The 26,120-nt window shown below is 37.5% G+C and overlaps 1 protein-coding gene across 13 annotated transcripts in view; it reads left to right on the forward strand.

Annotated features, from left to right (window-relative positions):
• Nucleotides 1-265: 265 nt before the first annotated feature.
• Nucleotides 266-26,120, forward strand: part of SUPT20H (SPT20 homolog, SAGA complex component) — a 37,697-nt gene continuing 11,842 nt past the window's right edge. For 7 of the 13 annotated variants that reach the window (XR_014270251.1, XM_082498149.1, XM_082498145.1 and 4 more), the window contains exons 1-16: nt 266-289; nt 1,814-1,911; nt 3,174-3,209; nt 4,387-4,445; nt 4,530-4,596; nt 9,135-9,264; nt 10,013-10,116; nt 10,620-10,736; nt 10,868-10,921; nt 11,840-11,979; nt 13,214-13,370; nt 13,457-13,513; nt 14,541-14,612; nt 15,546-15,703; nt 21,058-21,090; nt 22,608-22,725. Coding sequence is in view for 12 of the 13 variants with exons in the window: in XM_082498149.1 (XP_082354275.1) it covers nt 1,909-1,911; nt 3,174-3,209; nt 4,387-4,445; nt 4,530-4,596; nt 9,135-9,264; nt 10,013-10,116; nt 10,620-10,736; nt 10,868-10,921; nt 11,840-11,979; nt 13,214-13,370; nt 13,457-13,513; nt 14,541-14,612; nt 15,546-15,703; nt 21,058-21,090; nt 22,608-22,725 (1,305 nt within the window). In the remaining variant the exon portion in view is untranslated. Of the gene's footprint in view, nt 290-1,677; nt 1,912-3,173; nt 3,210-4,386; nt 4,446-4,529; nt 4,597-9,134; nt 9,265-10,012; nt 10,117-10,619; nt 10,737-10,867; nt 10,922-11,839; nt 11,980-13,213; nt 13,371-13,456; nt 13,514-14,540; nt 14,613-15,545; nt 15,704-21,057; nt 21,091-22,607; nt 22,726-26,120 lie in introns of those variants that run through there. The other 6 variants (XM_082498143.1, XM_082498144.1, XM_082498148.1 and 3 more) reach the window with 2 other exon arrangements.

Here is a 26,120-nt window from a genome sequence, read left to right on the forward strand (position 1 = left end):
TCAGCGCCCAACGGCTGCTCCCGGCGCGAGCGGGGCCCGCGGGACGCCTGTGAGGGGGCGGGGCTTAGGAGCCCGCCCTCCCGTCTCTATGGCGACGCCAAGAGTCACTCCCCGCACTCAACCTAACCCACCTCGTCGCCATGGCGACGTGCCCCCGCCCCTTCCGGGAGCGACTCGGAAGCGGCGGGGCGGAAGCGGCCGGGGGCGCCGCGGTGGGCTGAGGCGGGGGCGGATGAGCGGGCGGCGGGGGCCGCTGTGCGGGGCGCAGGGCCCCGCGGGAGGTCGGCAGGTAACGGCGCTCGGCGTCACGGGGTTCCCCCGCCGGCGCTGGGGAGGGGACGGTTGGTCGGGTGGCGGCGGCCCCCTGTGCTTGGCCGGGCCGGGTGGGCCGCGGGAGGTGGGGGCCTGGGCCTGCGCCCTTCGGCCCTGCCGCAGCGCGGCCTTGCGGTTTGGCATGGCCCGGCCCTGCCCTTTCCGGCTGGCCGCTGCGGTCGGTGGCTCCGTCCGGTCGCTCTCCGCCCTCGCAGGTAGGCCCCTGTCCACGGAAAGGGCGGCAGCCCCTCAGGCGCGGAGGTGCGGTTGGCCCGGCTCCCCGCCTGGCGGTGCTCGGCGGGGCGGTTACAGCAGGGTCTGGGCGGATTGGGCTCCCTGTCCCTCACCGGTATTGCACCTGCCCCTCGCTCGCAGCCGGGCTGGGTGCTCTCTCGGTCTCCCACTTCTAGGACCTGGCTTCAGCGTGGGCGGGTAGCGTGCTTGGCAAGTAGCTGGCCTGTAGGGTGGCACGGATGGACGCTCCCCTGGGCCATCCTGTGCAGGCTCCTTTTTGCCCACCACCTCGCCATCTGCCAGAACCCAGCAGGTTTCAGCCTTGCGGGGGTTTGTTGAGTCATTGTCTGTGGGTTTTTTTACTATTGACACAGCTGAGTAAGGTTTAAGGAGGTGTGAGGTAGTAGGCGTATGTCATCTGAGATCTAGGAAGGCATTTGCTAAAGCCATGGCTGATGTGCAATGTAGCTGCAGCAGAAATATTTCCACAAATTAAAATTACGTGCGGTGGAATTTCGTAAGTGAATATTTCAAGTATAGTGAGGCACTGTAGTGTTCAAATGTGAAAGCAAAATTGACTTGAATTTTCACATTTCATTGGGAATGAGACTAAGGATTTAAAGATCGGGGGGTTGAGCTAATGGTGGTGTGTTTTTTTTTTTCATACAACTGTCTAGCTGAATTTAAAACAAAATGGCATAAGGACATAGTATCTGAGATCAAGGACATCTAAGGAACATGGTAGTGCTGTGCAAATTTTATTCACTTCATAATTGACAGCCTACTGTGAGTCAGTATTAAACTAACATCTCAAAATAGTGCTAGAAGGCACTGCTAATGGAATTGTTGTCTATGGAATAATACCTTCGTAAAAGCAGAACAAAAAACCTTATAGGGTATACTAAATGTTCTGGCTGCTTGTCATTAAATATTCTAGTCTTCTCTGCATCTGTGGATGTGATGTTTGGGGTGTCTAGGTAGACTGCTGCAATAGAGAGGAGTATTTCGCTATATAATTTTAATTATATGCTTATTGTTACTTTACTATTTAATGTAACTGATGTAAAATGATTCTGCAAAGCAGTAATAGTCATTAGAATAGGAACCTCTGCACTTAAACTGAATGGAACTTTTTTGTTTCTACTTTTGGAGGAAAGGATACTATGCAAATGAAATTTAAGTACAATTAACCACTAAAGATACTGCATTTAAATAAAATGTTTATTTAGTTTCTTCGTGGTACTTTTTCTCCTTGATTTTTTTTCAGTACCCCACGTGTGACCATAAAATATGATTCTTTGCCTACTGCACCAAACTTCATAAGTACTTCTTTTGCCATTTGGTCACCTGGCTTCAACTACAATGGTAAGTTATGATTCAGGTAATATATTTTCAGATCTTTTCACTCTAGTCTGATAGCTGTCTGGCTGATGAGGAGAATGCCATTAATGTTCCTCATTTTCTTAAAAAAAAAAAAAAAAAAAAAAAAAAAATTACCGTATTTTGCTTGTCACTCCTGAGTTCTGATATTATTTTTTTTTCTGGTATGACTTCATTCCTAGCTTGTAAATACTTATAAACACTTTATTCACTGTCCAGTACATCATATGAATTATCATATAAAGCTAGTGGTGCGTTCTCAGTCATGACTGGTGTTAGACAGTTGAGTACAAAGTATAAATCCTGCCTCCACATAGTATTCTTCTAATCACAGATGACAATATTGCCATGGATTTTTACCTATTGTCAAGCAGTCAATGAACTGGATGTCTGAAATCATGCTGCTATCCATTAGACCTATACAGAAAACACAAGTATTTGACATATTTGTATAAACACTTTAAAATTTTAATGTTCTGCAGTGGCAGATTCTAATGACTAATAGCATATCAGGTGCTTTTTTTTTTTCAAGGACAGGTAAGAAATCTTGTATTAGAGACACTGTAGGTGAATGGTAAAAAGCCTGAGTATTTTTCCTGTATATTTCTTTGTTGTTACTGTAGTATGCTTTTCTCCGCTGAATTCTATTCTAATGTATGAAATAACTGTTCCTTGATGTTTGAGTAAAGTTATTTGCTTTCATGAACAGCTGATTGGGATGGGTTAAACTGAGGAAACAACACAAATATTTATATACATATATATATATATATATATAGATATAGATATATATAGATATATATAGATATATGGGAAGGAGTACCTGTTACTAGTGTTTCTAAGCTTTATTGAAAAGTGGAAGATTTTCCAAAACGCTTCTCTTTTTTGAATAGCGTAGACTAGATTTTCTACTTGTCATGTCTAATGGTTTTGGTTACTATTTGTTATTACTTTTTCTAGGTGTAATTTCTGTTCCTACTTTTAATTATAATTGTCTTTTATTGTTCTAAGACTTCATAATTTAGTCAAAACCTTGCAACTGTAGACACTTCGTAGTGGGTTAATTACTTGATGCAGTTACATGAGGTTTCAGCTGTTAAGTTTAGTATGTGCCAAAGAATGTTTGAGCCTATCTTCTAACTATAAATTCTTATCAGTAGTAATAGAGTTTTTGTAGTGGTTTTTATGTATGGGGATGTTTAAACAGTTAATGTACTTTCTAAAAAAAATCTTTGTAATTCTTTCAGCAACAAGCTTTAGAACTGGCATTAGATCGTGCAGAGGTAAGAAGTAGCTACGTTATTTGCTTGTACATAATATATTGGTCTCACAGTTAAAAAATAACTTGTATTTTTATATTTCTTCTGAAAAGCAGTGGAGGAGTATGTTATGTCAGTATGTATGGATGTGTATATAAATAATCACCCATACATGTAACACTGGTTTTGCAAAATTCTCACTAAAATCGCTGTCATGTATTTGTCTCTTAACGTGTTGTACTGAGAACATCATCAGGTGCACTGATGCAGGAGTTAAGTTTTTCCCCTTTTAAACCAGCAAATCTGTGTGCTGGTACACAGCACTCAGCTGTACATGGCACAATCAGAGCTGTACAGTGGTGATCCAGAGACAGCTGGCAGAAATACATGGCAAAATCCTGATTGTTGTTTTAAGGGTAGCTTAGTTAGAACGAAGAGGCAAGTGCTTTCACGTTCATGTTCTTTCATGCTGACATCTGATATAATGGTTACCTTGAACCCTATTATGGGAAATATATGTTTCTGTGGGAGAACGTCTCTTCATTGAAATTTTGAATTAAGCTGTTAATCAAAATACTTTAGCCAAGCAAGAGAGATTTGGAAACACCTCCTTAGAATACAAGATACATTTAAAGTAGGATTATATCTTTATTCTTTTTTAATTCATATACTTAATGTACTTGAATTGTATTTTTAATGCACAGCTCTCTAGAGGAAACTAGTGTAAATGCAAGAAAAAAGGGAAAAATTAAACTTGATGAAGTTGGTTATGCTGAGGAGTACTTGATTTGTAAATAGTGTCGAGCCAGTATGCGTGAATTTGATTGTATCTTAGCACGGGAACTTCAGTAGTGTTAACTGCTACAGTAGTTAACTAAATGCAGTAGTTAGTAACTACTACAGTAGTATTTACTACTGTAATTACAAAACATGAATGTAAAAATCAAGACTTTGCTTGCAACTCACGCCATAGCCATGAAATGCTGTGTTTCACAGCTAAATTGAGATGTGTCCTTGTTGATGACTATAACATACACCAGATCATGTTCAGTACACTTTTGAAACAGTCATGTACCATAACTGTTAATTACTTTCTGTATTTATATAACACTGTCTGTTAATGATACAAAATTGCGTGGTAGCTAGAATTAAATTTCTTTGTAATATATATGTTATTTTTTGGTTTACTTTTCTCTTGTAGTATATCATTGAAAGTGCCCGTCAGAGACCTCCCAAAAGAAAATATTTATCCAGTGGAAGGTAGTAGGAGTTTCAGTATTTAGCTTTTAAATAGCATTTCTTTGATTTAATTTTGGTTACATTTTAAGCATTTTTTAATTTCAGAAAATCTGTATTTCAAAAACTCTATGATTTATATATAGAAGAATGTGAAAAAGAGCCTGAGATAAAGGTAAGTGGAAACTGCTGAGAAGCTTTTCATTGCTGTCTGAACAGGCAAGTTCAGAAAATATTTATTTTACTTCACTTAATTTCTTCATTAAAAAAAGAATTAAATTCTGGTTAATGTAGTAGTTATTTAAGGCTAACACTACAGGAGAAACGATTGTTATGACTTTTATGGACTAAACGGTGTAATTTAATAGAATCATCTTAATTCAGCTTGAAATAAAAACAAGGTGATGGGAGGACCAATGGCTATCTGGTAACCTTAAATCTGTTTTTGAAGGTATTAAGGTAGAATGCTGGCAGAGGATTGTAAAGATTGTGCTCTTGAGCTGCTTTTCTGTATATGAAAAGAGAGAATTTCAAAAGAATTGTCTAGAATACGGAGGTGTATCTAGCAAGTTTATTATATAACTACTATTAAAATAGCTGGGTGATATAATATGAATAGTAAGGCCTAGACTGGCTTGAGCGAGCTGTTCATTCTGACTGAATGATCTGTCGCTGCAGTCAGTTGTGGTGAAGTTCAGGGCCAGTGTCAATGCCACGTGTGCTGTCAGTATCAGTGTTTCAGAATCAATTGCCTAGCATGACTGCCATGGGAAAAATGTGGAGAATTTTTCAGAATCTGTGCTTTGTTTTAAATTCAGATTTGTTTCTTGGATAACTAAGCTCAAACAGGCTTAGCAACAATAAATCTAAGGCGTAAAAGGCACAAGCTACGTTGCTAAACTGTGAATATCAAATGGAATGAGATCAAGAAGTGTGGAATCTGCTGTATTGCTGCTTCCCAAAGAAGTAAAAACCTACGAGAAGACAAATGTAAATGAGATATTAGTTACTGGTCATCTGTAATTCTTTTTGGTCATTCTGATGTAGTTGGTTTTACTTAGCATATGATGCTGATTCAAATCACAAACATGAGTAAGGTGTTTACAGACTTGACAAGATTAAAACAACAGTGGTGATTTGAGTAATGATATTTGAGCAGCAGAGAGAAGATTGGCCTTGCTAGACTGAAATCTGGAAAAAAAAAAGTAGGATTTCAATACGATAGTTGTTGCTAAATTAGAAGGCGCTTGGCAAACTTACCCAACTATAATAAAATTAAAGTAGAGAAGAGAGTTATAACATCACAGTAGATTAAGTGGATTATTGCTGGTCTAGATTTGAGTAAAAATTTAAGTTCTTTATTGAAGAATTGGAAGCTTATTATGATAGAAAAATTTGTGTTTAGAGCCCTTATTCACTGAGCTGAGATGTGGATAGTTTATAGATATCTTGGTCTTATGTTATGGATTATAATTATGGAAAATGAGAAGCTCAAAGATCAAGGTGCAAAGGTTAGAAGATAATGCTATTGTGAAACTTCGTCTGTGAGCATAGGGCTGCTTATTTGTCTTTTAATTTGCACAATAAAACTGAAGAAGGAAATGGGTTTCTGACTAGAGTTTGGCCAATTACTTGAATGTGGCTTAAAGGTTTTATTGTACATAACTGTCAAAATTTCGATTCCAGTGTTGTACCATTTTGATGGTACAAGTTGTAATTATGTTGTCCACTCAGAAGCAATTTGTAAATTGACATTGAATTTTGTTTTTCAGTCTTAACTTTCTCCCTTTATCTTGGTTCTTGTAATACCACATTTCTCCTATGTTACTATTTTCGACCTTGCAGTTTACTTGGTCACTTACATCCTTGTTCTTGGTGTTCGCGGGGAAGACCACATTTTCCACAATAATTCACAAAGGACTAATTCATTATTCATCCTCTATTAATGCAGTCTGCCCAGCTTCATCGCTTCTCAGTGTCTCCTCTATTTGTGCATATGCACACTAGAGAGAGAACTAACTACGTTGAGGTGATTATCTAGAGCAATTTGTTGCGTTTGGACTCGTGTGCAGCATTCCTGTACCTAAAAGTTGAAGGAAATAAAAATCAAAACAATAAGTTTGGAAGCAGTCTTCAATATCATGAATGTAGAAACAGACCTGGTCTGTGGGCTGGAAGGATCTATGCTAGGCAGGTAAATCTGAGGGGCTGCACTAAAAAATAATAATAAAAAAAAAATTGCTGATCAGTCACCTATTCTCACTCAGTGCCTTGTGACAGCTGCACATGGGAGCATCAGCGTGCAAGCACGAAAGCGTCTCAGACTAATGAAAGTTTCAGAAAACTATTAGTGAAAGTCACTCGAGCTCCATGTTGGACTAGTGCAAAAATAGTAAAGCACGTGTCTGCTACTTTGCTGTAGAAGTGCTTTGAAGAGTTACAGTGGTAGCTGTGGGGAATGAGTAATTACGATACATGAATAAAGCAAATAAAGACAGATAATAGTGGGATTTTTGTTTGTTTGTTTTGGTGGGTTTTTTTTTGTCCTTGATTAATCTCTAATGGTGATGAGTGATATGGAGTGTTGGGCGACTTTGGTAAATTGTATAAAACATCATCTTCCATGCATCTTTCAGTTCTTGAATGTGTAAGGTAAGGAAACAATTGACTGTAAGAATGCACTTTAAAGTAAAGCTAACCTCATTAGGGTGAAATATACAGACTTTGTTCAAACCGCAAGTTTGATCTGGAAAAGCTTACCTTAGGTGTTACTCAAGAAACAAATGTTTTCTTGCCTCCACTACAGAGGCTGCATGTCCTTTGTCTTTATGAACAGCATTAGTACTAGTCTCTATTAAAATGGCAACCTAAAGATTGATGCAGCCAGTTACATCCTAGTGGAAGTATACTTAATTATGAGTTGCAGTCTTCTCTCAGGCTCTGATTTTGGTTCAGCTAGGTCACAGACACCTTTAGGCTTGAGTTCCTTGTATTTTGTAACCAAAAAACGATGCTTCCTCAAGTTGTTTTACAGAGTTCGGTTTTATTTTTCAGTCTTCACTTTGCTTTTCTGCTTCCTGAAAGAACAGTGCTTAGCATTGATCATCAAGTTAGTTTGCAAATAGTTAATAGTTCTGGTGAAGTTGAGACAATTGTACCTTCCGAGGTGCATCTTCTATACATTCGTGAAGTGGTACTGGCATTAATGAAATGTTTCCAAAGTCAAGGGAAGAACCTGGGGTGGTTGGTTTAGATTTCCATTTGTTTTTTGACCAACTTTTCAGTCATAAAGGTAAGTGGGAAAATCAATTTAAGGTGCTACAGTGATGGACAGCAAAAAGCAGTCATGATAAACATAAAATCATAATTTTGTGTAACAGTGGTGCACCATTGGAGGAGTCGGTATTAAATTTCTCTCATGGCCAAGGACGGAGGAGTAATAAACATAGCATAAGGGCTGCATCACCATAGTCCTATATGAGCAATTGACTCTCCTGGGTAGTCTCTACCTTTACTGTTGCCATGACATGTTTTCCTCATTCTCCTGTACTCCTCCAGCTATTTCCCCATTAGTTCTCTAGGTTTATGTGCTACTTTGTCCTTTTCTTTGTGTTGGTTTCCACAATTTCTAAACTGTAAAAGGCAGTAGGTTGTAGTCACCATTGTTCATGACGCATGGGGAAGAGTTAACTTTAGGCAATGGTTCCAAAACGATGTAGCAGGAGATGAAAAAGATTTTGCTCCTTTTTTTCTGCATACCTGTTAAAAAGATCTGTTGGATTATATCGCTGTGGGGTTTGGGGTTTTGTTTTCGGTACTTGTTTCTTAGGAGCAGTTCCCTTGCAAGTAATGATTCTGCTTTCTGTCTTCCCAGTACCTCTGGAATGATAAATTTATTCAAAAAAAGATAGCCCACTACTACTTAGTTAGGTGTATGTGAAATGAGTAGTTGGACAGTCTGAGTGCTAGGATTAACTTCCAGTGAATGGCTTCACCCAGACCTGTTATTCAGCTATGAAATGTACCCTCCAACTAGAAGCTGTAAAATTGTCTCAGGTTTAGAATTCATTGTTTTAAGTTCTCAGGGGGCTTTTAAAATGTTTAAATTTGTAGGATATACATGGAGTCTTTGTAACATGCTGACTAATTTTAAAAATCTGTTATTGTGGAAAAGATCATTCTTACAATTAAAAAAGGGAATAGTCTTTGCAGTTGCTGGATCAAATTTCAGCAAATACAGACAAGGCAATGCAGTTAAGAAAGCTTACAAATGCTATCATTTAATATTTTAATCCTGGAAAGCAATACCTGCTTCTGTTGGGAGTATTTGAAAGTGCTAAGTATTTTGTTGTTGTTATCAAACAATGTGTGTGTATAACTGATGGTATAAATGGTGCTTATAGAAATGATACAAATAATAGTGCACTGTAGATTTACAACATTGTAGCATAGGGTCATTCTTGTTGTCTGTAGATTTATAATTCAAGGGGTTTTTTAATTTAAATGAGTGTCTTTTTTTTTAAATCTATATAAATACGTATAATAATACATAATGAATATACTTTGCTGAATACAGCCCAATTAAATTTACCGGGCTTGTTTAGCGATATACTTCAACATTAATCTAAATAGTACTCGTATTCTAGCAATTGTTTTTTATTGCTACTAATTACTTGATAGTATCATGTTCATAAGCAATATTTACTTTTAAAGCAGAAGCTGAGGCGAAATGTGAATTTACTTGAGAAGCTGGTTATGCAGGAGACGTTGTCATGTCTGGTAGTAAACCTCTATCCGGGAAATGAGGGTTATTCACTTATGCTCAGGGGAAAAAATGGCTCAGGTAATATTTTTGCTATTTATTTTTAAAAATATTCTGAATGCTCTATAAATAGTTAGAATGTGTTGTTGCTTACGTGTAACTGTTTCACTTCTAACATAATCCCTTTTGGAAAAAAAAACAACCAAACACAACTGTACTTGAACTAAAAATTTGCATAAAGCTGTGAGGTGCTCAGGAACAGCAGCACAATGGTGCAGCGTAAATCAGTAGATATGAGTCTTTTCGATAGCCTTCCATTCCTTTATTTCCCCTTAGCTTCCTGAGTTGCTTGTCTGAGTTTCTCTCGCTTCAGGCTGCTTCTGCCAAATTGTTTCTTTCACTGCTTCCTAATCTAGGTCTGACTAAATTCTGGTTGAAGATGTCTGTATTCATTGCAGGGGGTTCGACTAAATGACCTTTAAAGGTCCTTTCCAACCCAATCTAGTCTATGATAAACGCATCTGTGTTCCAGTTAAGTTGCATCTTCATGCCACTGGTACCATGACGTGCAATTGGAGCATACAGTGTATCAGCTGTGACCAAAATGTCATCCCATTGAGCTATAAAGGCATGTTGCAACAATAAGAGCAAAATCAAGCTCTGGGAACAGAAATGGATGTAAAAAAAAATAATACTATGCAAAAAATTTGCCTGTTTAGATAGGTTTCCACTGACCCTGCTTTTTCCTGTGGCAAGCTTGTTTTATATTTCACATTGTTAAAGTTTTAATTTGATAGGCAAAATAAAAGCAATTTTTGTTTAAATTTAGATTCTGAGACCATTCGGCTGCCTTATGAGGAAGGAGAGCTGCTTGAATACTTGGATGCAGAGGAGCTACCACCTATTTTGGTTGATCTTTTGGAAAAATCTCAGGTTTGAAAGTTTTGTTTTCAAAAAACTTGTTTTGTACTCAGATAAACCTTGATTTTTTTGAATGCTTCACATAGGTGATTCTAACCACAAGATGTAAAACGTGTGCATTTGGAACTGTAATATTTAATACCCCAAATAAATATTTTATTGATATATAGGGAAAAAATGTTGGGGAGGAAGGTATAGAAAAGAGATTGCTACGGTTAAGGCTGCCAAACAACTTCAACTCTGAGCTCTAGCAAAATATCCTGTTTGTCATTATGAAATACTTGACATGGGAATTTCTTAAAACTACAGTGCTGGCATATGAAAATGCTACATTTGGAGATTGTATTTTAGGTATTTCTACATATGTAGTAAAGACCCCTGGTCTGATAAAATTAGTGATTAGTTTTAACTGTAGTACACTGAATATTATATAACAGACTTCTTTTTGGAGGCAGGGGCTGAGGCAGACTAGTAAATATTTGTTTATTTACAAGTTGGTTTCTTGTTTCAACTAGGTTAATATTTTTCATTGTGGATGTGTCATAGCAGAAATACGTGACTACAGGCAGTCTGGTAACATGAAATCTCCAACGTACCAAAGCAAGCACATTCTTTTGCGTCCTACAATGCAGGTAAGAAGTGTTTTAAGTCATTCCTCCCTGTTACGGTAGTTCCTAGACTGGAAACGAGCTGTTACTGACCATATATTAAGAAAACTTATTATTTATTTGAAAGCTAATTACCATTATGTCTTCTTCCTCAGACTTTAATTTGTGATGTGCATTCTATAACAAGTGACAACCACAAATGGACACAGGTTGGTTAGCAGCTATTTGAAAACTTTACAGTGATGTGGTAAATACACAATACAATAAAATTTATTTAAATAATTTATTTATTTGTGTCATAAAATCTGATAAACAAAACTGATTATGTTTTTGATTAATTTAAACTGTCAGTGATGTGCATAGTGCTGCACGGGACACCCTCCAGAGAGCTGCCAAAGTAACTTGTTAACAGCATCTACCCACAAGGTGCCATAGAAAACAATAGGTTTTTCTTAAAGTTTTGTAGAATCAGACCTTACCTTTTGGTAATGCAGAATTGGAGTTACTCCAACTAGTTTATCTTACTTCATTCATCTTCAACCTACATCCCCAGAACAGCAGTTGGATCCTAATGACACAATTGCTCCCCTAGCATCATTTTGCTCTTGATACTGTTACAATAAAGAGAATCCTAAGTAACTACAGTTGTACAGGTATAGTTAGTTAAATGCTGAATAGCATGGCGTACTCAATATTTTTGTTTGTATTTCAGAGACACAATCATGCTCAAATCCTTTTCAAATTGTAATCTAAAGTCCCAGGTAGATTATCTTCATGGCACTGATTGCCAGTCCATCAATATAAATCATTGACAGAAAATGGATTTCATTGCTGCTAGTACTGTGTTTAAAACAAACAAACAAAGAAAACAAAAGCAAAAAACCAGAACATGCTCTCTAGTTTTCAGAAGGATTTATTTTCCTATTGGAAACCCCACCCAAAGCTCTGTAACTTACAGTAATGGCTAGCGATACTTAGCTGTTGAATATTTTCTTTTGTTGACTACCCACACACAATTTTTTCAGTTTTCTTTAAGATAATGTCCACATATGCATAGGTATATATCAACTTAATTAGTGTAAAAGTTTTCATATTTTTACATTTATTAATAGCTGTGTATATTACAGGAGGACAAACTCTTACTTGAAAGCCAACTTATTTTGGCTACAGCAGAGCCTTTGTGTCTTGATCCTTCAATAGCAGTGACCTGTACTACAAACAGACTCCTGTACAACAAGCAGAAGATGAATACCCGCCCCATGAAACGGTAGTTTTCAGTGTGAAGCTTGTTGAGACTTTCTTTGAAATTTTGCTTCTTGTATGCAGTGCTCAAAGTAATATCTACTTACATATTAGGAATATGAGGAACAGTGAAGAAATGATTTTTTTAAGTGCTCAATATCGTACTGTATTTCAATTAGTAGTAGATACTGTAATACGCTTATTTTTGTATATCAAAAGAATGTATATATATTCTTTTCTTAACATAATACTTTATTGCAGTTTTGATTTTGTCCTTTTTTGCATAATTCACATGTAAGCCAAGTCAGATGGCAACTCAGCAATGTAAAATATATAAATGGGTATCTTGCATATTGGTCTCTGATTTGTTAAAAGCTATGTACAAGTTTAACCCTGAATGAGGACATTAAGGGAGCTATATGTATGCTTGAGGTTTAGGCTAAATAGAATTGTAGGCCTATTAGAATCTTAGAAAACTTAAAACTAATGTGGAATGCACTGTATACAAAACGTTGAATTTGTTTCACTCTTGGGCATGATTCTTCAATTTTTTCCACAAAAGCTTGAAATGGTTCATTTTTGTTCTACTAAAAGAGTTGCATTCACTCTGTAGAATGAAAATGTACTAATGGCCTGTCAGAATTACTGAAATATTTAAAACTAGATTTGCATTGAAATACTATGCTAATGTACAACCAGTGGTAATGTCTTAAAAAAAGTAAAAACAGTGAAATTGATCAACCTGTCCTTAAAATTAGAGCTTGGTGGTCAACAAACTTTCCACTAGAAAAACGGGGAAAGGTGTTAAATGAATGTCCAGAACATCATTAATATACCAATGGGTTTGGCATGAGACAAAGAATGGAGAGTAGTTACTGTGTTTATAACTCTGTAGTTACATAAGCAGTACACAGATCTTTTGACAGAACTGAAGTGTATGATGATACACAAATATTTTAAGCTTGGCAACTTCTTGGTTATTCATTTTGACAATGTACTTCAATTATGCATTTCAAAAATAACGCCATTCATAGTGCTGAAACACATGAACAGAATACTAGTATTTTTTAAAAATACGAAATCAAGAGTTTGCGTTATACACAGTGTAATCCAGAATAGTAATTTTGAATTATTATTTCAAAACATGTCTTTTAGTCTCAGTGTAAGTAGCATTTCCCTGCATGTTTTTGTGTTTGTACGGAGGCAGTGGGGAATTTAATTTTGATGGTTATGCAACCTTATTTGTCATTTTACCATAGGTGCTTCAAAAGGTACTCAAGGTCGTCTCTGAACAGACAGCAGGAAGTAGCTCACTATTCAACTCCACCTCAGCTCAGACTACTTGACTACTTACAGAAAAGAAAAGAGAGGAAAGGAGCACAGCAGTATGACCTCAAAATTTCTAAAGCTGGAAATGTAAGTGTTCTGAGACATAGGTGGGTATACTTCTAATTATTTATTTAAAGCATTTAATACATTAATACTGCTTTTTCATCTTCCAGTGCGTAGACATGTGGAAACAGAACCCTTGCTATTTGACTGCACCTTCTGAAGTGGATGTAAGTCCAGTTGTTACCATTAGCAATTACTAGCACTTGTGTTGAACATTGTATTGTATGAAGTTGTCACTAAAGAGTATCCCATATCAAAGAATGACCTTTAAAAGTGGGAATTGCTTTAATGTTTAATTTTTTTTTTCTGTACTGAAAGGTATAAACACAAGCTAAACCACATTGGAATACATTGCAATTGTAACGTGATAGTTTGGATGAGATAAACAGTGCAAACAGACTTTTAGTATTGTTCATCTGTGGGTTCAACACACGTGTCTGTTTGAACTTGTATGATAATACAGAAAATAGAAAAAGAGATGAGATAACAAAATTGAGTCACTTCTCAGCTTTGTAGCAATTCCTCTTATTTGACGTTATGATACTATGGAACATAAAAAATTAAACTATTGAAAATATTATATGAGAGTTCAAGTTGGGAATTCTCCTGATTACTCTGTGTGGATTCTTCTCTCAGAGACTTTTCTCTTCACAGTCTCAGTTTCTGGCACTGCCAAAACACATACTACTAGCATACAGAAGGGACTCAGTAGATTAGACGACATTGTAGCTTTGGACTTAATAGGGCTGGTAGGAGTGCGCATTACGGATGAAATGATGCTGTGAGTTCGTACAAACCTCCTCTCCCTTTGCACTTCAGCAGTGTTGTACCCGACCTAATCAGTCTTTTAAGAGTTACTGGTATTGTGAAATTTCTTAACTGTTCCGCATTGCAGGCAGTGATTTCAGTCAGTAGTCTTAAGCCATGTTTCACACTTTTTTTTTTTTTAAGTTTAACATAGCAAATATGGCATAACAGAATAAAATTATTAAAATTCAGAAGGTTCACTTTTTTCTGAATGCATAACACAAAGGGGGAACACTGTATAAAGTATCAAGCTATTCTTGTCTGTTTCTTGCACTCACTTTTTAAAACTATCATGTTAGCCACCAAGAAACTGTGCTAGATTGGCTTTAACTCTGGCCCAATATGACTTACTGTTCTTTCTTTTCTGATATCTCCATTTTCTTTAAGGTGGAAAAATATGCCAAAGTGGAAAAGTCTATCAAGCCTGATGACTCACAACCAACTGTCTGGCCAGCCCATGTGAGTAGTTTAGATCTTTAGCCAAAATTTGGTGTCTCTGGTTAAAATGCCTCTTATTTCAACAAAACCTAAGTAATGTCTTCCCTCCCCCAATTTAATTAATCTTCCATGTGTTATATAACACAAAAAAGATTACCACAGATACTTGTAATTTCACGCAGTGCAGCATGCATGTGATCAGTCTGGTAATTTCCTCAGGTTTTCCAGAAACACAAGGAAAAGCAACTCTAAACTCCCAAGGAACATGTACTGTTGCTGTATAGTAAAGAAAGTATAATCAGTTAGAGAGTAGTACTCTGCTCAACAAATTGCTTTCTTCACTCAAATACTCAAAGACTGACCAAAAAGAGCTTCTGTTAAAATTGGAAAGAGATTAGGTAATGTTAAATACCTCTTACAAAAAGCTCTTTCTGCAATGTTTAAGTTAAACCTTAAGATTTTTGGCACAAATTACATGATTTGATAAGAAGTAGTCATTTAATATATTATGAATTGATTTACAGCTAATTATCTTTCCTCTGAAATTATGAATTAATCTTTATTAACAGTCTCTATTACAGTGTCTTTGTAGTTTCATTAGCAAAAGGTAATACTTTTCCCATACAAATTAATTTTCATCTCGTGTTTTACTCGGAACATTTTTATTCATTGTCATGTAGAAAGTTTTATATAAATTATAAGTTTACCCAGTCTGCCTTTTCATAGCTAACATGATTGTTTAAGGTTTGCAATACTTCTCTATTTTTAAGAGATGGTAAACTTTTTCTTCTCATCCCTTTGTATAATTTCTTCTCAAATAATTTTCATTTTAGATAACGCACCCGTTCTTATAGAGTGTTTCTTGCTGTATAGTATAGAACTGGCATATTTTACTAGCTGTTTCTGTTATCACTTGTTTAAGACTTATTTGGTTATTTTCTTTTGTGTTTTTAGGAAATAAAAGATGATTATGTGTTTGAATGTGAAGTTGGTAATCAGCTTCAAAAAACAAAACTGACCATTTTTCAGTCTCTTGGCAATCCCTTGTACTATGGTAAAATTCAGACACTCAAAGGTGATGAGGAAAATGACAACCTATTAACTCCATCACAGTAAGTTACATGTTCATTTAAACTGTGCTATGATCTGATAGATGAAGGAAGACAAACCCTGCTTATGACTTTCAGTTATAAAAGTACTCCAGAGCTATAAATCTGACTTGAGTTTTGTTTGAAAAATTCAGCTAATGTACCTAAAATTTTTTTAACCAAAAAAAAACCAAAACAAAACATGTTCAAGCAACCATCATGTATTAAATATACTTTTATGTTAAATTTGCATGTTCTTTTACATTAAGGATCACAGAGTGGTCAGGGTTGGAAGGGACCTCTGGAGATCACCTAGTCCAACCCCCCTGCCAGAGCAGGTTCACCCTCAGCAGGTTGTACAGGATGGCATCCAGGCGGGTTTTGAATGTCTCCAGAGTGGGAGACTCCACAACGTCTCTGGGCAGCCTGTGCCAGTGCTCTGCCACCCTCAAAGGAAAGAAGTCCCTCCTCATGTTTAGATGGAACTTCCTATGTTCAAGTTTGTGCCTGTTACCTCTTGTCCTATCACTGGGCACCGCTGAAAAAAGCCAGTCCAATCTACCTGGCACCCTCCCTTCAAGTATTTATAAGTATTGATAAGATCCCCCCTCAGTCTTTTTTCTAGACTGAAAAGACCCAAGTCCCTCAGCCTTTCCTTATAAGAAAGATGCTCCAGTCCCCTAATCATCTTTCTAGCCCTTTGCTGGACCCTCTCCAGCAGTTCCCTGTCCTTCTTGAACCGGGGAGCCCAGAACTGGACACAGTATGCCAGATGCGGCCTCAACATGGCAGAGTAGAGGGGGAGGATGAGAGTATGACTTCCCTCAACCTGCTGGCCACACTTTTCTTGATGCACCCCAGGATGCCATTGGCCTTGTTGGCCACCAGGGCACATTGCTGGCTCATGGTCATCCTGTTGTCCACCAGGACTCCCAGGTCCCTTTCCACAGAGCTGCTCTCCAGGAGGTCAGCCCCCAACCTGTACTGATGCATGAGGTTATTCCTTCCCAGATGCAGTACCCTACACTTGCCCTTGTTGAATTTCATTAGGTTTCATTGGGAGACACATATATTGTATAAAACCAAAACAAACAAAAAACCCCAAGCAAACAAAAAAAAAAAACCAACAACTCAAATTGTGGAGACACCAGGAGACATTTTTAGCACTCTTTTTCAGTGTTACGTGTAATTTTGATTGTTGTCAAAATTTGCCTGATGCTGTGAAAAATGAGACTTCATTATATTATCTTTACTCTTACTCAAAAAAATTTAGGCTAAATAAATGAAGAAAAACGTGAGAAAAGGCTTTGCCATTTTGAATCTGCTGTTGTTGGCTGTGGTTCTACAAATAATCTCTCCTCTTGGCTCTTTTTGTTGTGTATCAGATTCTTTGTATGGAGGAACCTGTGCTACAGAATAGACTATAAATTTCAGTAAGGCAAGAAGCAGTGAGCCTGATCAAACTTTAGTTCTGTTAATGAAAGTTATTTTTATTGTGTAGTATGTAACTCCTATCTTATTTTTCTTATAATCTTCCTAATACTCAGGATGTTTTATCCCTAGACTGAGCTATTTACTGTTTGATTCCATACTGTCGTGGTTTAACCCCAGTCAGCAGCTAAGCACCACACAGCCTCTCACTCATTCCCCATCCCCCTTTTCCCACCCCCAGTGGGATGGGGAAGAGAATTGGAAGGGTAAAAGGGAGAAAAATCATGGGTTGAAATAAAAACAGTTTAATAGGTAAAGCAAAAGCTGCGCACGCATAGGAAGCAAAACAAGAAATTCGTTCGCTACTTCCCATCAGCAGGCAGGAGTTCAACCATCTTCGGGAAAGCAGGGCTCCATCACATGTAACGGTTACTTGAGAAGGCAAATGCCGTAACTCAGAAGATCCCCCTTCCTCCTTCTTCCCCCAGCTTTTTATGGCTCAGCATGACATCACATGGTATGGAATATCCCTTTAGTCAGTTGGGGTCAGCTGTCCCAGCTGTGTCCCCTCATAACTTCTTGTGCACCCCCAGCATGCTCATTGGTGGGGTGATGTGAGAAGCAGAAAAGGCCTTGACTCTGTAAGCACTGCTCAGCAGTAATGAAAACATCCCTGTATTACCAACATTGTTTTCATCACAAATCCAAAACATAGCCCCATACTAGCTACTATGAAGAAATTTATTCTAGTCATAACCAGCACACATACTTAGTGCTGATCTTCCTGGAACAGCAGTGCTACCTTACAGTTCACAGAATTGCAGAATGGTAGGGGTTGGAAGGGACCTTGAGACATCGTCTAGTCCAACCCCCCCTGCCAAAGCAGGTTCAGCTAGAACAGGGTGGGCAGGATCACATCCAGGTGGGTTTTGAGTATCTCTAGAGAAGGAGACTCCACAACCTCTCTGGGCAGCCTGTTGCAGTGCTCTGTTGCTTTCAAGGTAAAGAAATTTTTCCTCATGTTGAAATGAAATTTCCTGTGTTCCAGTTTGTGCCTGTTGCCTCTTGTCCTTCTTCAGGCTAAACAGACCCAGGTTTCTCAGCCTTTCCTCATAAGAGAGGTGTTCTGTTCCTCTGATCATCTTTGATCTGGTGGACTCTCTCCAGTAGTTCTTTATCTTTCTTGAACTGGGGAGCCCAGAACTGGACACAGTATGCCAGATGTGGCCTCAACAGGGCAGAGTAGAGGGGGAGGATAACCTCCTTCAACCTGCTGGCCATGCTTTTTTTAATGCACCCCAGGAGACCATTGGCCTTCATGTCCCTAAGGGCACTTTGCTGGCTCATGGTCAGCTTGTCCACCAGGACTACCAGGTCCCTCTCTGCAGAGTTGCCTTCCAGCAGGTTGGCCCATATACTGTACTGATGCATGGGGTTATTCCTCCCTAGGTGCAGCACCCTAGACTTGCCCTTGTTGAACTCCATTAGGTTCTTCTCCACCCAACTCTCTAGCCTCCCTAAGTCTTGCTGAATGGCAGCACAGCCTTCTTGTCTTTCAGCCACCCCTCCCAGTTTTGTTTCATCAGCAATCTTGCTGAGGGTGCACTCTGTCCCCTTATCCAGGTTGTTGATGATTATGTTGAACAAGACTGGACCCAGTACTGACCCTTGGGGAACTACAATAATTACAGGCCTCCAACTGGACTCCGTGCAACTGATCACAACCCTCTGATCTCTGCCATTAGGCCAGTTCTTAGTCCACCTCACTGTCCACTCATCTAACGCACACTTCCTAAGCTTACCTATGAGGTTGTTACAGGAGACTGTATCAGAAGCCTTGCTGAAGTGGAGGTAGACAACATCCACTACTCTCCCCTCATCTGCCCAGCCAGTCATGCCATCATAGAAGGCTATCAGATTGGTCAAGCACTGTTTTCCCTTGGTGAATCCATGCTGACTACTCCCAATAACCTTCTTTTCCTCTTCATGCTTAGACATGACATCCAGGATGAGCTGTTCTATCACCTTTTCAGGGATGGAGGTGAGGCTGACTGCCCTGTAGTTTCTCGGGTCCTCCTTCTTGCCCTTTTTGAAGACTGGGATAACATTAGCTTTCTTCCAGTCCTCAGGCACCTCTCCTGTTTTCCATGGCCTGTCAAAGATGACAGAGAGCAGCTTCACAATAACATCTCTCAGCTCCCTTAACACTTGTGGGTGCATCCTGTCAGGGCCCATGGATTTGTTTGCCTAAATGATCTGTAACCCAATCCTCCTCGATCAAGGGAGAGTCTTCCTTTCTCCGGGCTTGCTCTCTTACCTCCAGGGTCTGAGATTCCTGGGGGCCAGCCTTAGCAGTAAAGACTGAAGCAAAGAAGGCATTAAGTAACTCTGCCTTCTCTGCATCCTCCTTCACCAGGGCACCCACCTCGTTCAGCAGTGGGCTCACATTTTCCCTAGTCTTCCTTTTACTACTGATGTACTTGAAGAATTCCTTCTTATTGTCCTTGACATCCCTTGCTGGGTTTAATTCCAAGTGGGCTTTAGCCTTCCTCGTTGCATCCCTACATAATCTGACAACGTTCCTATATTTCTCCCAAGTGGCCAGTCCCTTTTTCCACATTCTGTAAACTTTGTTCTTCCATCTGAGTTTTTTCAGAAGCTCCTTGCTTATCCATGCAGGTTTCCTGCCTCCTTTACCTGATTTATTGCTCCTAGGGATGCACAGATCTTGAGCTTGGAGGAAGTGGTGCTTGAATGTTAACCAACTCTCTTGCACTTCCCTTCATTCTAGAGCCTTAACCCATGGGATTCCTCTAAGTAGGTCTTTGAAGAGGCCAAAGTTAGCCCTCCTGATGTCCAGGGTTGTAATTCTGCTTCTTGCCCCGCTTCTTCCACACGGGATCCTGAACTCCACTGTCTCATGTTCACTGCAGCCAAGGCTACCCCCAGCCTTCACATCCCTAACTTCCTTGTTTCTCAGCACAAGGTCCAGCAGCGCACCTCTCCTCATTGGTTCCTCCACCACCTGTGTCAAAAAGTTATCATCAAGCTTCTGCAGGAACCTTCTGGACTGTGCGTGCCTGGCTGTGTTGCCAGTTGCGTAGTAAGGCTGGGAATTAAAAGGATCTATAGGTGTTAGGAGGGGTTTTTTTGGAAATCACTGCTCTAGTCCATTATTTTTAAGACATTACCAGTTGAAGTTCATAAAAACCTGGATTTTTCCTTAATAGGAAACTATGTCATGTGAAGTAAAGGTGCAGAAGATGTTTCTGTTGTTCTGCTGTAAAATAAAACCATGCTCTTTTTTGTTGGTTTTGAGCTAGAGAAACAGAGAAAAGGTCTGTAGTGTTTTAAAAAAAAAAAAAAAAAACACAAAACACTGAATTAGTAAGTGTGCAAGCCATAAGTATTACGCAAAAGAGAAATGCTTCTTTAGGAGTTCTGGAAAATCTTGAGGAATCAGAATTTACGTAAGTGAAATCAAACAATGGAAACAAAATGTTTGTTAAAACATTACAGGTAGGGCTGCTTTTGACATACCCACAGGACACTTAGGTTTATATTTCAATGTGAGCGTATTGATATGTTGATTTATACATAACTTTTCTCTGGTACTTTTTACAGTAGCGATTCTGTAGCAGTTATTCACTTCTAATTTTTGAAATTATAAAACTTCCATATTCTGTCTTTTGCTTTGTAGGCAATTTACTCTTAAAAGAGACCATATTATACCATGTGTTTATATTGTATATACTGTTATGAAGCCAAGTTTGTATTTCAAGTACCAAATAATACCCAGTCCGGTAAATGGATACAGTATCTCTTGTGTTTTCAGCAGGTCTGAAAAAAGAACAGCATTGACATTTGTTGAAAGTTTTGTGATTATAAAAACATGTTCTTTTAGTCCAATTCATGACTGAAAGCGTATTACACATTTTACATTTCAGGTTCCTTATTGGTTCGAAGACTGATGCTGAAAGGTAAATGAATACAGTACATACAACCATTTGGCTTGGTGCCAAATAATGAATTTTGTTCCTTTTAGCCATTATGACTGCCAATGTTGTGGTTATGGAAACAGATGCAGAACAGATGAGGAAAATAACAGGAATTAATCTTCATAACAAGAAGTAGGATACAGTTTGTGGTTTCTATATTTAACAAGCAGGGAAGAATAGAGGAAAGTAAATATGTGAATACAGCTTGTCCCACTACCTAAATTTCAAGCATGTTGTTACAGTTACTTGCACAATTATTCTTGATTATACAGACAATAATAAAATTCTGAGAGCCCTTAGCAGGAATTTAATCTTGACATTTTGTATAGTAAACTTAGCAGTCATGAAAATTGTTCATTTGAACTTCAAGTGTAATCTAGGACTTGTGTATATACAACTTATATTTGTGTATTGTGCATTATTTGATTCAGCTTTCATAGAGAAGCAAGTAACAAAAGCAGTTTTCCAGTATATATTAGTTGTAGAATGATTATGTGTAGCAATTCTGGGATAACTGAGGCACCAAAATAAGTATTTCTTCAATAATTTTGTAGTGTGCGTCACATTAGATACCTGTGTTTCTTTGTGCATATGAGCTGGTTTAAACTGGGATTGCTTTCCTGATCATGTTTGCCACTGGATTGCACAAACCCTTCAATCAGAATAAGCAGTTGGGTTTCAGGAACTAGGACAAGAAGAAGCAGTAGAGGATGAAGGACCACCTTTTTGAGTACTCAGCATTTTATTACTCCGATGCCACTGTTATTTTAAGGCAGTCTAAAACCTAATTGCTGAAGAAAAAGTACACTACACCCTTTTGTCTGCCGTTTGTCTGGGGGGGCTTGCTTGTGTCTGCATTTGTAACGTAGCATCATATTGAATCAGTGCTATACTAAAATAAAGTGTAGTTTATTGTATTTAGGTGTAAGCTAATGGAAATATTCCAGCAGTTTTTCATTGAGGTTCAGGCTGCCAGAGTATCAGCAACAACAGGTCTTCAGCTTCATTTTCAAGTCTGCAAGGTCACTTGTATACTCCACTCATGTTTGTGAAACAGTATTCCCTTCACTTAGTTCTCTCAAATTAGTAGAGTTGTAGTATTTGCTTTGGTACAACAGTATTTTAAACTTGTTTGCCTGATGCTATTGATGCTTTAAGATCCTGGATACATCACTGCTCGTTAGTCTCATAAGACCTGTCTGTCCTGGTGCTCGAAGAAGAGTGCTCGCTCCAAAAGAATGTTTCTTAAGCTGTATTTTGCATTTGAAAAAAGACAGGGATTAAAAGAAAAGTTAAAAAGGAATAAATTTGAGAAAAGAGCCCAGGAACATAAAGTAATATAGAGATGTGTTTTATATATCTGCATCTCTTATTTTATATAGATATATACTTACATACAAAATAAACAATATATGCCTATGTAACATAAACAATTAAGTGTTTAAATATATGGATCTACAAAGTTGTTAATCTCTTTATGCCCTCATTGTTTGTTTCAGAGTGGTGAACCAGTATCAGGAGTTAGTACAAAATGAAGCTAAATGTCCTGTGAAAATGTTTCATAATTCAGGTGGATCAGTCAATCTTAGTCATCTTTCTCCAGGGAAGGAAATGGAAGTGAGTTTATTGAGCCATACATTGTTTTTATTTGCACTTGGTTATTGTATTATTAGAATAATTTTTGCTATCCACATTTAAAAGTAAAATAACCGAAAAATTTCATTCTCAATGAATTTTTAAATGCTTTATTGTCATAACCATTCAGAGTGGGTATATTGAAATAGTTAGAGGAAAGCACTTTTGTTTTCACTGTTCAAATGTTGTGTCTTTTAGCCATGTCTTTTATTTTTTAGCAGCTGTATATAGTATAGTTAGCTCCAGGGTTTTGTAGCATTTTCCCCTGTTCAGATGAACCTTTCACAGCGTAGCATAGTAAAATGCAGCTATGCATTTTACAGGTCAGTAAACACAGAAGCAGATATAGTAGCTGAACTTTTCTTTTACCTTTAGAAATGATTAAAATTATTTTCTCTTTAGTTTGAAGATGAAAACTTAAGCAGACAAAACCAACAACAACAAAAAAAACCAAAGCCAACACCAGAACCTTTAAAGTGCATATGTTCGTATGCACAAATCCAGTAGAAATTCCTGTATTCCCAAATTCTCATGCCTGTTAGCATTGCCTTGTGTTTTACTTGCTGTTTTGGGCTTTCTTGGTCAGATTCAGTACTCTAGCGGTGAACTGTATTTAGGCTCCAACCAGTAACTTAATGGTTTATCTGTTGGTCTATTTCTTTGCTGCATTTTTTCCCTAAATGCCTACTTTAAAACTGCAACAGCATTGTTCTGAAAAGCATAGTTCTTGGTGGCAGCCAGAAGAATGGCATGTAGAGGCCAGCAATTGCAGAAAGGAGTATGAGTGTTTCTGTATGTGTGTATACACATACAGACATATGCATGCATGTGTCTGTATATGTCGACTCTGTCAGTGACTCTATATTGCCTTTATATCAGCAACTCTATATCAACTCTGTTGTCTGTCAGCGACTCTGTGCCTCTTATATCGTCTATCATCTACCTTATGTCAACTTTTATGTCTTGTCATCTATTTCGTATTGACTTTGTATCCACTTCACATCTATTTCATACCGTATGTCCTCAACTATATGTCAATTTTCTATCGTGTGTCCTCGGCTGTGTCAACTTTCTGTCATCTGTCATTGACTATATGTCGACCTTATATTGTCTGTCATTGACTTTGTCAACTTTATGTCATCTGTCATCTATATCAACTTTTTTTCATATCAACTAAATAGTCTGTCATCTATTTTATATCAACTTTATATCTATTTCATGTGTATGTCAAATCTATTGTTGACTATATGTCGAATTTATTTCTATTCTATATAATCTCTCATCTACTATATTTCTACTTTATACCAACTTTATATCATCTGTCATCTATTTTATATCGACTTCATATCTATTTCATCTCAACTTCACGTTGACTTTATAACTATTTCATATCGACTTTATATCTATTTCATATCAACTTAGTCATTCGTTGTCAACTATACGTCGACTTCATGTTCACTTTGTCATGTCAACTTTATATCTATTTCATATTGACCTTATATCAGCTGTTGTTGACTTTATATCGACTTTACCTATTTCATGTCAATTTGACTGTCGACTTTATATCTTTTATATCAACTTTGTCTTTTATATCGACTTTATATGACCTGTCGTCTACCTTACATCAACCTTATATCAACTTTGTCTCATCTGTCAACTAATTTATATTGACTTTATATCATCTATCATCAATTTTATATCTATTTCATATCTTTTTATATAATCTATCTATTTTATATCAACTTTATCTCAACTTTATCTCATCTATCGTCTGTTTTATATCTGTTTCATATCTTTTATGTCATCTATTTGATATGAACTTGATATCTACCACTGACTTTATGTATTTTGTGTCTACTTTATATCATATTGTTTACTTTATATGTCCTTTATATCAAATTTATATCATAGAATCAGAGAATGATTTATGTTGGAAAGGACCTTAAAGATCATCTAATTCCAACAGCCCTGCCATGGGCACAGACACCTCCCACAGTCATATCATATATAGTCTACTTTATATTGACTTTATATCATCTGTCATCTGTTTCATATCGAATTTATATCGACTTTATGTCTATTGTATATTATCTATCAACTTTATATCACATCATCTACTTTATATCAACTTTATATACTCTATTATATCTATTTTATATCATTGACTTTATATCTAGTTTTCATCTACTTTATTTTATATCATCTATTGTCCCTTTGTATCTGTTTTTTATCATCTATCGTCTCTTCTCTAGTTCCTTTATGTGTTTTCCATCTGTTTTCTATCATCTATCATCTGGTTTATAGCTATTTTATATCTATTTAATATCTATTTTCTGTCTGTTTATATCTATATTAAAATCATAGTATAAATTAGGGTGGGAGGATACTTCTTGAAGTCATCTTCTCCAGCTGTCCAAGCCCTCACCAAATGCTGGACCGAAGTTACTCAGGTCATTCTAGTTAATGATCTAGTCCTCTTTTGAATGGGGTAGTAGTCTTTATTTTCAAAATTAATAAAACAGTTTTTAATAGTAGAAGAGAAAGGTAATCCTCAGAATTTTCCTCAAAAGATTCTTTTTTATAAGCAAGCACTTAGAAATATGTAGACGGACTGTCTCTTCTTTCTGAGAATCAGTGGAAGCTAAGCTATCCAAAAAGGTTGATTCTGCACAATGGTGGATGCTCCAATTTGTTAGCCTAAGCACATCTCATTTAGTCTCCAGCACTGAAATATTCCATTCAGTATATTGAGAGCCTCATTTGCTAGTTTCAGCAGTTTTTGAACTCTGTGGTTTTTTAGACACTACTTCCACTTATAGGATACCTGCTTTATAGGTTAAAATATATAGACTATAACTGTAAATGTGTTTCACTGTGGAGTTTTTTGACAGTGTCAGCTATTGGAATTATGGATTTAGGGTCTGCTGTGAGTGACTGAGAACTACAGACTTGGTTAGCTGAAGTTAATTTATATTCAAACAGCCTGATAAGCAGGCTGTAAGAACAAACAGCAAGGGAGCACCTTTCCTTTAAAATTATTAGTGAGGTTCTGATCCCACTAAAGTCAATGGGATTTTCCTGAATGTATTTAAATTCCTACTCCCAGAATCAGGAGATCTGATCCTGCTCTCTAAATCCTTATTGGTTGGAAATGGCAGATGTATACAGATGGTGAATGAATGCAATGATGTCTTTTTTCAAGTAAGAGCAAATTGTCCTTTTATTTAAAATGCATCAGTCACTCTTGCATTTGTAAAAAGTTACTAAGAAGGATTTCAGAATTACAGAGAATCTTTTTTTTTTTGCTTGATTTAAATTTTAGCAGAACTTTCAAGCTGCTTCTTGATGGTAAGCATTTTATCTGAAGAGAGTTGGTC

The sequence above is a fragment of the Vanellus vanellus genome (genome assembly GCF_965231255.1).
Source record: "Vanellus vanellus genome assembly, chromosome: 1".
NCBI classification, from domain to species: Eukaryota; Metazoa; Chordata; class Aves; order Charadriiformes; family Charadriidae; genus Vanellus; species Vanellus vanellus.